Source organism: Trichechus manatus, unplaced genomic scaffold (genome assembly GCF_000243295.1).
Source record: "Trichechus manatus latirostris isolate Lorelei unplaced genomic scaffold, TriManLat1.0 scaffold00071, whole genome shotgun sequence".
In the NCBI taxonomy this organism is placed as follows: Eukaryota; Metazoa; Chordata; class Mammalia; order Sirenia; family Trichechidae; genus Trichechus; species Trichechus manatus.
The window spans coordinates 247,423-260,323 of record NW_004444007.1 but is presented as its reverse complement, the minus strand read 5'-3'; the positions used below and the strand labels follow the sequence as shown (position 1 = coordinate 260,323).

Sequence of the window (12,901 nt, the reverse complement as noted above, 5' to 3'; positions counted from 1 at the left end):
TTTAAAGTGCATATACTGACAAACACTCTCCCAAAGGGATGGATGGGACTCAGAATGGCAAAAGCCCGCTAAGATCACTTAACTGTCACAAACAAGATGGGCATAATTACCCTAAAGGATACCAGGACTGGAAGGCAATCAGAATGCATTATCCCCCAGAGATCCCTGGGGATGATAATCCTAGGAGTGAGATACATGGGCAGCTTACTGAGATGTTGCTTGATTTACATAATCAGGGAAAAAAAAATTGAGAGATGGTGTGCAGAAAGCCAAAGTCAGCTGCCACAATGCAAAATTGCACTTCCACTCTCAGTTTCTAGATTGAATTCAGTTCATAGACCCAGAGCTAATCATTGATTGAAGGGGAGGCTATGTCCTATTACAGAAGGTCCTTTTAAAACTACAGCAAATACATCTAGTTAAAATTCTCCTTTCCACAGAATATAGTTGTAGCTGCAATATGGTACCTACCCAAGAGTATTTATCAGTACTGTTTTCAGCTAGACTAGTTCTCAACCATGAAATGTGACTAGAAGTGATGTTTACCATTTTGAGGCCAAAGCTTCCCGTTAAGCAGATGTACCTTTTTATGGAAGGCAAAATAATGATCCAGCAAAGATGTCCATGTCTTAGTCACCAGAAACTGATAATTTTATGTTACATGGTAAAGGGGAATTAAGGTTGCAGATAGAATAAAGGTTGCTAATCAGCTGACCTTAAGATTTTCCCGGATTATACAGGAATATCTAATATAATCACAAGAATCCTTAAAAGTGGAAGAGGAAGACAGAAAGTCAGTGTCAAAATGATGCAATGTAAGAAAGACTCCACTAACACTTGCTGGCTTTGAAGATGGAATGGGTCCATAAGCCAAGGAGTGTAGGTGGCCTCTAGAAGCTGGAAAAGGTAAGGAAATGGATTCTCCCCTAAATCCTCCAGAAGGAATGCAGCTCTGCCAGTGACTTGATTTTAGCCTAGCAAGACCCATTTCAAAGTTCTGACCTCCAGAACTGTAAGGTGATAAATTTGTGTTTTTTTAAGCCACTAAGTTTGCGGTAATTTGTTACAGCAGCAATAGGAAACTAATACTCTCTTCCACTAGCTTTCCTCTTTTGCCAACCAGATGCAGTTGACAATGAAGCCATAGGTAATGATTGAGGTATAAGATGAAAGGATCTTGGGTCTCTGAATCATCAAGTATAGAAAAGTCATCTGCAGACTAGGAACACACACTTTGAACTTTTACTTTTGTGTTGAAATGATATTTGTTACAACTGTTTATCCTATCCCAATGAATAAAATCTCTGTGCCTCAGTTCTTCTATTTAAAAAAAAAGTGAACAACAGTAGTAGCTATCACCAATAGTTGTGAAAATTAAGTAAGTTACTAAATCTAAAATATTTTAAATGATTACTCACATACAGCAAATACAAGTGTTTGTTATTAAGATCGTACATGTGCACATATGCACACATACACACACAAAAAATTATATTATCTCTTATAAATATCAATGCAAACATACTAAACTCTTTAAAAAAAGTTCCCCAAGAGTAAAAGCAAGAAAGTTCAATATTAAGAAATCTTTTAATATCATCTACCATTAGCATCGAGTAGTAACTAGTTCCTTTAAGGCTCGTAAGTTAGGAACTTTTTATCTTTTCTTTTTGTGGGGGGAAGTGAGCATTTTTCCATAACAGTCCAACAACATTAAAACACTATAGGCTGGGAAAATCAGCTCAGATATTGAAGTTCTTCAATATTAAAGATTGCTAATTTTAAAATTTTAATATTAGAATTTTTTTTTCCTCTAACAGTGTTTAACTGCCAATTCTGATTATGGAGATTTTTCTAGTATCAAGGCCCTATGTTTATGAGCTAATACTAAAAGTGCAAGCTGGAAACATATAAATAAACACATTTCTTTTATGCATTGTATTAAAATTGACTACAAATAGAAATATTGTCTCCACTAATATTTATTTAGTAGCAGTATATACAGGTGCTTTGAGATTTACATATGCCACATAAAGAGAACTATTGATTCTTTGATACCAAAAATAAATATTTTTTAAATAATTTGATGTTGTAACAAAGTGAAGCTAAAATTTTATGAAAGAATTAGCCCAGTCTCGTATTTCTATCTTTAGTATGTTAAAGGATAATACGCTCTTTAAAGACAGAGATTGTTTCCTAGCTGTGTACTCCTTGCTGACATTGGTTTTGCTGATATGCTCTCCTGAGTTTTAGGCTTGGGAGGAGACTTTGGTTTGCTGAAATATTCTGCAGTGGGTATTTTCATCTTGTTTCTTCTTATAAACAATGGAGTCTTGTACTCAGCCTCTGAAATAGAAAAAAACTAAAATAAGAGCACACTGTAATTGAGATATACAATACAGCTTTTGCTGTGTTTTAGTAGCACACGTAGGTGAATCTAATGCACCCAAAATTCCTCAAAGAATATAATCTCATTTTTCTTTCTTACCACCTGCTCATCTCCAGTGAGCTGTTCTAAAACATGCAGGATATGTTCTTTCACTCTAAGAAACAAACATGATTTTGGTAGGAATGCTTTAGAGTTGGTCATGGCTAAGGTTGGTAGACAAGTATGGGACCAATGAGAGAAAGGAGAAAGATTTATGGTCCTGACAGACAAAATAAGAAAATAGACAAGCAGTTTAAAATAAATTAATTGTACTCATAAGATCTTCCCAAGGCCTACATGGTTTTAGGCAAACAGGAGTAGATATTTGGGAAGATAGAGAATATCAACAATGGAGACAAAGAGGTATGATTTGGGAATTCTTATACAAAGAAATTCAGGTATCCAGATAGGGTAAAATATATTTGTAGCCCATAGGAAAGACATAAATTTGAGTAATAGAAACCATCACTTTCATGATTTTATAGTCCTAGAGGGAGGAGTTTGGTAGGAGAGACCAGATAAAATGGACTATCTTTGGAGTGTCAGGGTGAGAGAGTACCTTCTAATTTCTAAACTATACTTATTAATGCTTGGTAGCGGATAGAGCCTCTTTGGGGTTAAGTTAATTCCAAAATGAGCCTACGAAACCAACTACGGTCTAGAGTGATCCCAAGAAACTCAGATTGATTACGGTATCATTCCTGGTGTAAAGGGGATTTGTAGATATCACAAGACAGACTTTTGTTTGAGGCTTGTAGACATTCTTCATAGTTGTTGCTCTGTTGTCATTATTGCTATGTTTGTTTTGGAGCTAGAAGCTGTCAAACCCACTGGGATGTTTTAATAGGGCTATTCTGAACCAAGGTAGAACTTTCCACAACCTTGATTCTCCCTGGTCTAAATTATGGGACGGGGCAAATGTAGGCTGAGGCTAGGCATCTGGTGGGGACACCAAAAAATAAAATAAAACCAAACCCCTTGCAGTGGAGTCAGTTTCAACTCATAGCAACCCTGTAGGACAGAGCGGATTGCCCACAGGTTTCTAAGGAGCAGATGGTAGCTTCGAACTGCCGACCTTTGGTTAGCAGCTGAGTTCTTAACCACTGCACCACCAGGGCTCCTGTTACTTTCTATTGTATTCCAGGTAATTCCTAGGACATCCGCTTATAGCTGATTTCATTGCACTGTTTTCTTTGGTTGATTTTGTTTCTAGTAAACATCAGTTGGCTCCATGACAGTTAATCTGTGAAGAACCGAAACTCTTTGAGATCATTATCTTCTTGATGGGTCAGTCCAGGGGTTCTCCAGTGGCTGGATTGGCATAACAAACCTATAGTTCCTGCTGTCCTGCTGTCTTGCTTCTCAAAGAGCGGCTGTCCCTGATGAGGCACTTTGCCTTTCAAAACAAAATTAAATTTATGTCAAATTTATCCCTATGAAAAATTCAGCAGTGCTGTCCCTTAAGAGTATAGCTGGAAATCACTATTTTATTCTACTGTTTTCCCTTTAAAACCATCTTTAAAATCTATGCCTCTAAGTAGTTAGATACTTACTGGTTTTCTTATACCAACTCAGTAATTATCACAAACTGTACTTAACCTTTAGGTACTTCCTTATTTCCTTCAGATCCTTGGCTTGACACTCTAAACCAATTGGAGAAAGAGAAAATGAACTTCACAGGTACATACAAGTAAGTCTATAAACTTTACTGTCATTAAAAGTTATGTATATATATGTCTTATATATGCTATCCCAATTCTTTGTTTTTCAGTGCAGTTTTAAATTTACTTCGTAGTGAAAAATTCTTCTGACTTTGAGTTAATATCTAAACAGTATATTAGATGTTTGTCACTAAGGTAGAGAGACTGACACTTTTTCCCATTTTCTCATACCATAGAAACTTTAAGCAGCGATAAATTTCAGTTCAAAATTCTCTTCTGTCCAAATGCTTTTTAAAGTGGCACATTATGCTTTTGAATATTTATTTTCTTTGACTTTAAGTTTTACCCAAATTTTAGCTTTAAAGCCACTAGATTTTCTCTCCTAGTTTAGATAACATCTTACAACACATTCTTTCACCATGATATTTTATATAAATATATGTTTTATGTTGCTGATATTACAAGGTTTAAGAAACATTTCTACTGAAATAATTTCCAACTGTCTTAATAATTATTTTTCCTGATGGCAGCACCCAGGAGCATGTCAGAGGAAATTAATTTTATTCTTGAATTATTCTACACCAAAAAATAGTATCAGTGTGATAGACATTTAACAAAATACACAACTGACAATACAATTTGGTTTCCTTTCCTGTTTCTATTTTTAGTTAAACTAAAAAATAATACTAATAAATGTTCTTACATTTTTGCATTGCTCTTCTTGCTTTGCCCTCAGTGGAGAGGGCATTTGCCTCAAAAAGAAAGGTTGTTAGGTTAAAAGCAAGACGTATCAGTTGCCATCAAGTTGATTCTGACTCATAGCGACCCCAAGCGTGTCAGAGTAGAACTGTGCTCCATAGGGTTTTCAATGGCTGATTTTCAGAAGTAGATCACCAGGCCTTTCTTCTGAGACACCTCTGGGTGAACTTTGGTTAGCAATCGACCACATTAACAATTTGTACCTCCCAGGGACTCCAAGGAAGACATAGCCCCTGCCAAAATTCTGTGAACAGTAGAATTGAGAAAAACTCTCATATTGCATTTATGATAATGAAAGAAAACAAGTATACCCTGTACTCACTTACTGAAAAAAGAGGATACTTAAAAATCTCAGTATGTTGAATGTTTTGAAAGATAGTGACAAGAGCCTTCAAAATGTTATGTACCGTAAGCCCTCTAGGCAGCCATGTATTATGTCGAATTACCTGGTCGGTGTATGCCCTTCCCTAGATCTGGTCAGCACTTTTGATTTTGCAGGTGAATTTGGGGGCGGTTTAACTGCGGGTGGCCTCCCGGTTTCTGCTGCTGGTTCTGTTGAGGTGTTTCTTCGGTGGCGAGTCAACAAGTTTATCTCAGCCAGCTCGGCATGAACTAAAGCCGAGACCCACTCTTTTTCTGATTGAAAAGGGAAGAGGAGGCTTTGTAATCGCCATGCTGTCTAGAAACAGGATTAGTTCTTTTATCCAGTACCCCAGTGTGAAAGGCTGGTAATCTATGTTCTAGGTAGGCACCTGTGATGGTTAGTTTACATGTCAACTTGGCTAGGCTTTGCTGCCAAGTTGTTTGGTCAGACACTAGCCTAGAGTCTGTTATGAAGTGGTCACATGTGATTAAATCCGTTGGCCATAATGTGAGTGGGCCTCATCCAATCAGTTAAAAGCTTTCAGAGGAAAAAGGGAGTTTTCCTAGGTTGTGTTCTGCCTCCAGACTATAAATAGGCATTTTATCAGAACTCCTTTATTCACTCTTCTCATCCTTTGACCTGCAGATTTTGGGACACAAGTCTGCAGAAATCTCTAAGACTGTCACCTCACCTACAAATTTTGGACCTGCCAGTCCCTACAATTGTGTGAGCCAATTCCTTAAAATAAATCTCTCTCACGCTTGCATGCTCTCTCTGTTTTTCTAGAGAACACTAAGATATCATCTATGTGTGAGTCAAGGTTTCTGCAGAAGAGCTGGTTCACCTCAGCCTAGTTTCTGTTGAACTGTGACACTGTAAAGTTTCCCAGAGTGGTTGATGCACTGAGGTGTCTATTTTTGTATGACAGTGGAATCATTTTTAAATATTGATTACAAAAACCAGCCTTATGGGCTACTGACTAATGAAGAAATATAGTGATATCCATACAGGATAAAAAGTACAATATGATCCCATTAAAACACAAACTGATAGTTACAAGCATATCTAGAAAGGTATCCACCAAAGTATGTCTGTGGTAACTTTATTAATTATTGCTTTTCCTCCTTTTTTTTCTTTTTCTTTTCTTCTTTCTTTCTTTGGTTCATCTGTTTTCCCCCCAACAATAAGCATTTGTTACTTGTTCATTGTTTAAAAGCTACATTTTTAAAAAGAAAAAAATAAAATGGGAACTAACTAAGGACCCCTTGTCCCCAGATACCATCCTCAAGTGCCTGCCAAGTAGTCTTGAATTCCTAGAGCAAGGTACTATTTCCAAAATGCTCCCCATTTTAAAACATTAGTCTTTCCCTAACACATTGGTACTTCCTAATACTGATCAGTGCGGTGATTCTCAGTGATCCCCAGACCAGCATTATCAGCATCACATGGGGACTTATGAGAAATGCAAATTCTCAGGCCCTACATAAGAGGTGTTGCCTCAGTTAGTCTGATGACCAGCTAGGTTTGAGGACAGCTGCTCTATGCCACTTAATGGTTGTCCCATTTACAACTGGTATGTGTTTTCGTGGAACAAGCCAGGGCTGGGTGATAACTGAGTTGATGGTGTTTTGGTGGGGAATTGAAAGAGCTGTTAGAGTCTGGGACTTGGAAGGTTGTGCTACTGTCATACATACACAAGGAAGGAAATAGATAAATTCTGTGGGGTCAGGGTTCACAGCAGGCCAGAGTTGGTGCTCAGGGAAAGGGCGGGGTCTATGGACTTTGCAGGAGAAGCACAAACCACCTTGAGCTGAGAATAAAGCCCTCCCTGGACATAAGTGTTTCACATCATCCAAATGAGTTCAATTTGGGGCATACTGAATTCAGGTTCATTGAATGACCACCATGCATGTAGTTGGATATACAAGACTGCAATGCCTGTGATACCAAAACACTGGGGAAATGAGAGTGCAACATTATCTTTGCAAATCCAAGGTAGATGACTTCAGTTATTGCCAGTTTCCCAGTTTCTGACAATAAATTCAGCTCAGTGTTTGCAAATGCTTATCCTAATCTCACCTTTTGAACTTGCATGAAGCAGCCACTGTAGAACCTCCGCCAGAGAATCAGTACGTAAAATCTCACAGAGCTTTACCAGGATCTGATAGAGAACATTAGAATTACACAGTTAGCAAATAAACTGTGCCAGGCTTATATGGCTTCCTTTATCTTCTCCAAAATCTCATCTTCTCAAATGTCACTCTAGTACAAGATGCTCAGTTAAGTCAATTGGGATTTTAGCTGGAAAGCCAGATTACAAAGAGTGCACAGTGGAATCTTAGCAAAAACAGCATTTCCAAGGCAAGTAATAGTTCAGGTTAGGCAATGCTGTGTGTTTCTATTGTTTTGTTTGTTTAGTACCAATATTTTCTGGCAGGAGCAGTTCATTTTCCTTCTTTTGGGGAACTGATCCTTTCCGAGTGCACCATGGGTTCTACTGGGGAGCTGCTAGTCATAGAACTGTCCCCATCTGTACTGCTCCTCTCCATATTGGGGGATGGAGGTGAGCTGTGTGATCTGAGCTGAATTCCTTACTATACCTCAGTTCCTTCTACACAGTGTTTGGCCCAATGGGATAGGTATATAGTTCCCTTTAGTCAATCAGAATCCTTCCCTGGGATTTTTTGTTTTTTGTTTTATTTTTAATCTGGAACTAAGGACTGAAGTGTGGGTGATACAGGAGACAGCCATACCAAAAAAATAATAATAGTAATAATAATTCTCATAAAAAAGGACTGTAATAAGCATGGAAATAGAAGTATAAAATGGAAACTTCATTACATGAAGTTTATTAATTTGAGCCTAAACTGTGTCTACTGTTGGAGTTTAGACATGTCTGGAATTCATATCTGGCTCCTGAACTTGAGTTCTGTATATCCATCTGCCTACCAGACATATCCACTTAGATATACTACAAGCACTTTCAACTCAAAATATCCAAAACTGAATCCCTCTCTCTCTTCCGAAAACCTGCTCCAACTTGCTCTTCCTCCTGGTTCCCCTATCTCAGTGAAGAGCACTAGCATGCAATCGGTTGTCCACACCAAACTCTGAGATTTGCCCTGGACAACTCTCTTGCCCTTTTCTACAACATACTACCAAACAAGTCCAGTAAATTCTATCTTCTAAATATTCCTCAGATATACCCATTTCTCTTTATCTCTACTGCCTTGATCCAGTCTAAACCATCACTTGAACTATTGCAACATCTTTTCTTCTAGTCTTAATGCCTGCAATCTTAAATTATTATTAATTAAGCAAGCATTTGTGTTTGTCATTGATTTAGATGCTGGAGATATGAAAGTGAAATTAAAGGACAGAAAAATGCATTGCTCTTTATTGAGCTTGGCTATAATATTAAGATTTTTGTCTTCAATAATGTCATATCCTAGAAGAGAACAAGTTAAATTTGCTCCTGATTTCACAAGAAATCAATGACCAAGGTAAAAATAAAAGAGCTCCATAGTATTCTCTGGTTCACTCTGACTCTGATGTCTTTCATCAATATGGTGATTGCACATTACCCCCAACTTCTTCTTACTCATAAATCACTCACTGATCAGCTGTCTTTTTAAGAATGTAATTATCCTTTTGGTGAAAGGAACTAAAATATGTCTTCCTAGGAAACCTCCTGCTTTCTCTTCATTGTGAATACCTGAGCAAATGCACAAGAAACCACAGTAGCTTCTAACTCTTTGAGGCAAATATTTGTTTCTACAGCTTGGTGTAGGGACAGCTAGGCCTGTAAACCAGGGTTCTGAGTGTCAGGGAAAGTATGGCTGTTGCAGAGGGTATCAATTCATCCTGGGATAACGAAAAAATAACCAGTGAGTAGAGTCTCTCTGGGATTCCACCCTTGGAGGTTTATCAAAGTTGTTCCTTGGAATCCCTCAAAGATCTTTTTCTTCTGTGATCTCATGACTTCCTTGGATCAGAGTAACCTTGAATCTTCAAGATAAACTCATGTTTCTTCTGCCATTGGAGTAACTAGAAAACTGCATATGGAGTTCTCTGTATTGTCAGAGCAGACTGCCAGGGAGGCTTCTGAAATTAAGTCCTATGTGTCCAACTTTACCCCCAATGGATGAGATTTCAGTATCAGAGATATCCACCATTGTCCAGCAAAGACTCTGAGGTGCCAGTCTTGGTATCTAACAGAAAAGTTGTCTTTCTGCCATCGTATGTTTTGGAGAATTTTCCAGTTCTCACCCTAACAATCAAATTTTCCAATTCTCACCCTAACAATCAAATTTTCCAAAATGTTTTCTGTAAACTTTTAGAGTTCTGAGTGCCCATTCTGAACATGTTTAATGAAGAAACAGAGTCTATCATTGATACCCTCTCATTTTAATAGCAGCTATTTTTCTTTTGTAGAAATTTTGAAATTTATCTATGTATCTCATTACTCTCTTTTAAAATGTGATGTGACAACTACTTAAAAGAACACGTGGCTGTTTTTAAACCACTTGGAAGATACTACTTTACACATACCCCATCTATTTATAGAATGCCTCAGAATTTAATTAGATACCAAAGAGGCAGCCAAATGTGATAATTATTTAATAACATGTCTGAGTAGCAATGTTCATGTAAGGTATAACTGGGAGCTCAGACTATAAGCTTTGTATTTTGTCCCATAGATTATTATTATTATTAATTTCAGAGCACATTTCCTAATGTACCTTGGAATCCCATTTGATGATTATGGCCCAAAAATCATTCCACAAATTCATTCCTAAATGAGAGGGATGATACTTTTATAATACACACTCTTCTTAAATAACAAGTAGTTGTTTTTTTTTTTTTTTTCCCCATAAAAATGCCCTATAGCAGAGTGCTTCTCTGGCCTTGCAAATTGTGCCTAGTCGACATAAAGAGATGTTCTCATAGAAGTTGAACCAAAACATCTGCAGATGATATAAGCAGATGCTCTCTATTTATCATCAGTTTTCTAGTCTAAAGAGAACTAAGACTCCCGACCTGGTAATGTAATCAGGAATGAGGCTTTGGTCATCAACCAACCATTATTTTAGGGGAAGGAAGAACTTAGGTAGAAAAAAGAGCAAGATTCCTTTGCTTTTCTCTTCCAGTACATTTCCTTTAAAATTGTCCATATAGTCTTCATGGAAGGAGATATTTTTCTAAGAAGGATATGCTCAGTGTATTAGCAAATGAATGCCAATCTCACCGTTTGCTGGCTTTTCTGAGAAATGAGAGACTTGATAAGGGAGAAATATTAAAATTGACAAAAGGCTATTGATCAAATCATTACCTAGAAAGACAAGTCTGTGAGCTCTAAGGATGAACATAAATTTTAGAAGATGTGGGGATGTCCTTAATCAGACTGTGAGATGGAGATTTTTCAATTGTTCACATTAGGGGGAAGCTCTCTAGTCACTGGATCTAGCGGATTATGAGTGACAGTCAAGGATGCCAGCCTTGTTTTATGTGTGTTGTGGCTTCAAAGGGAGTGTGCAAAAAACATGGATCAGAACCTCTTTTAAAATGTCTCTTCCTTCCCAAATCATGAGGTCAGGTCTGCAGCATTTAGTGACTCTGAACCTCTGCAATAAATATCACAGGGAAATCTGCAATAGCGTAGGAAAAATAAATTTATGGTGTTGAACCATATTACCAAAAGACAATACAACCCAAGCAAGTACTGGGATTGGAGATATGAGCCATGGGTGGAGTGGCTGTGAACTGGAGATCTACAAGGCTGTCTTCTCAGGACAAATAAAACTGGTTTTGCCAAGTCGGTTGTGGAGTAGGAGATTTCTATCCCTATTTTTTCCCAAACTATTTTTTAAATTGAAAACATAGGAATGAATGGTCTAAAATTGTTTATTCATATTTGTCCCTGGAAAGAGATATTGGATCATTTGTTGCCTGGTTATTTAATATTTCCTGTGCAGGAGTTGCCATATACTCTGCACATCATAGTTAAATAATTCAAAGTATTTTTACTGTCCATCTCAAACGTTTAGAAGAACTAAAAATGACCTTTGTTAAAAGGTATTATCCAGTCTATCAATCTCTGCCTTTTAACTGGAGTTTTTAGTCCATTTATGTTTTTACATGAGTTTAATTCTACCATCTTGTTTCTCTGTTTTTACTCCCAATTTTTTTTTCTTTTTCTACCTGCCTTTGGATTAATGAAGCATTTTTTAGTATTCCACTTTATCTTCTCCATTGGCTTTTTAGCTATACTTTTTGTTGCTCTAGGAATTAAAATATGCATTCTTAATCTATCATAGTTTTCTTTGAATTAGAATTATGCCACTTCATGTATGATATAACTTATAAGTTATGCTTCTATTTACTTCCCACCCATATTCAAGTTATTTTTTGTCATATATTTTACTTCTATATATGTTATAAATGCACAGTATATTTTTTGTATATTTGTTCTAAACAGTAAATTGTCTTTTAAAGAAAGTAGGTAATCAGATACAATTTTTTTCTTTTATATTTACGTCATAGCTACCATGTCCAGCATTCTTCAATTCTTTGTGTAGATCAAAGTTTTCACTTCGTATCTTTTTTCTTCAGCCTGAAGAACATTCTTTAAGATTTCTTGTAGTGTAGGTCTTCTAGTTATGAATTCTCTTAACTTTTGCTTACCTGAAAATATCTTTATTTTCTTTTTTTAGCTTATTTATTTTTTTATTAAAATTTTTATTGAGATAACTTTGAACTCGTATGCATTGTAAGAAATAATACAGGGAGATCTCTTGTACACTTTGCCCAATTTCCCCTAATAGTAATATTTTGCAAAACTATAGTATATCACAAACCAGGATACTGACGTTGATACAGATTTCCCCAGTTTTACTTATACTCTGTATGTGTCTGTATTAACTGCCACAGTCAAGGAACTGAACATTTCCAACATCACCACAGTATGCCTTTTTATAATCACACTTACTCTGTCCCACCTTGCTCCCTGCTTCACTTTTAAAGGATATAATTCTAAGTTGACAGGTTCCCTGCCCCACCCCACCCCCGCTTTTTAGCACTTTAAAATCTCATCCCATTATTTTATAGGAACTCAGAAATCATTTTTATGATTGTATGTAATGTGTCTTTTTTCTCTCACTGCTTTCAAAATACTCTCATTATCTTTCGTTCTGGGAAATTTGATTGTGATATGCCCATATGTGTTTATTCTGCTTGAGTTTTGTTTGGTTTGCTTGACCTGTAGGTTGATATTTTTCATAAAGTTTGGAACATATTTGGCTGTTAGTTCTTCAGATAATTTTTCTGCTTTTTTTTTTTTCCCTTTTCTTTTCTTCTGAAACTCTAATTACACATATGCTAGACCACCTGATATATTCTCATAGGCCACTAAGATTTTGTTTTATATTTTTAAATATTTTTCCTCTAGCTTGAATAGTTTTATTGCCCTGTCTTTACACTGATCGATATTTTCTCCTGCAGTGTCCAATGTGCTGTTAGGTCCATCTAGTGAAATTTTTATTTCAAATATTCAATTTCCCAGTTCCAGAATTTCTATGGCTTTCTTTTATGATCTCCCTTTTTCTATTGAGATTCCCCATCTGTTATATTTATCTTTTCTCATAAATCCTTGAAATTATTTAAAACATCTTTTTTAAAAGCCTTGCCTGCTCC

The 12,901-nt window shown here is 36.6% G+C and overlaps 1 protein-coding gene across 1 annotated transcript in view; it reads right to left on the bottom strand.

The window, feature by feature from the left end:
- Window positions 1–1,698: 1,698 nt before the first annotated feature.
- CUNH4orf17 (chromosome unknown C4orf17 homolog) overlaps window positions 1,699–12,901 on the bottom strand; it is a 32,151-nt gene continuing 20,948 nt past the window's right edge. The window contains exons 2-6 of the mRNA XM_004380245.3: window positions 9,952–10,004; window positions 7,289–7,370; window positions 5,292–5,481; window positions 4,025–4,068; window positions 1,699–2,343 (exon numbers count right to left, since the gene is read on the bottom strand). Of these exons, the coding sequence (XP_004380302.3) occupies window positions 2,174–2,343; window positions 4,025–4,068; window positions 5,292–5,481; window positions 7,289–7,370; window positions 9,952–10,004 (539 nt within the window). The 3' untranslated portion in view covers window positions 1,699–2,173. The remainder of the gene's footprint in view (window positions 2,344–4,024; window positions 4,069–5,291; window positions 5,482–7,288; window positions 7,371–9,951; window positions 10,005–12,901) is intronic.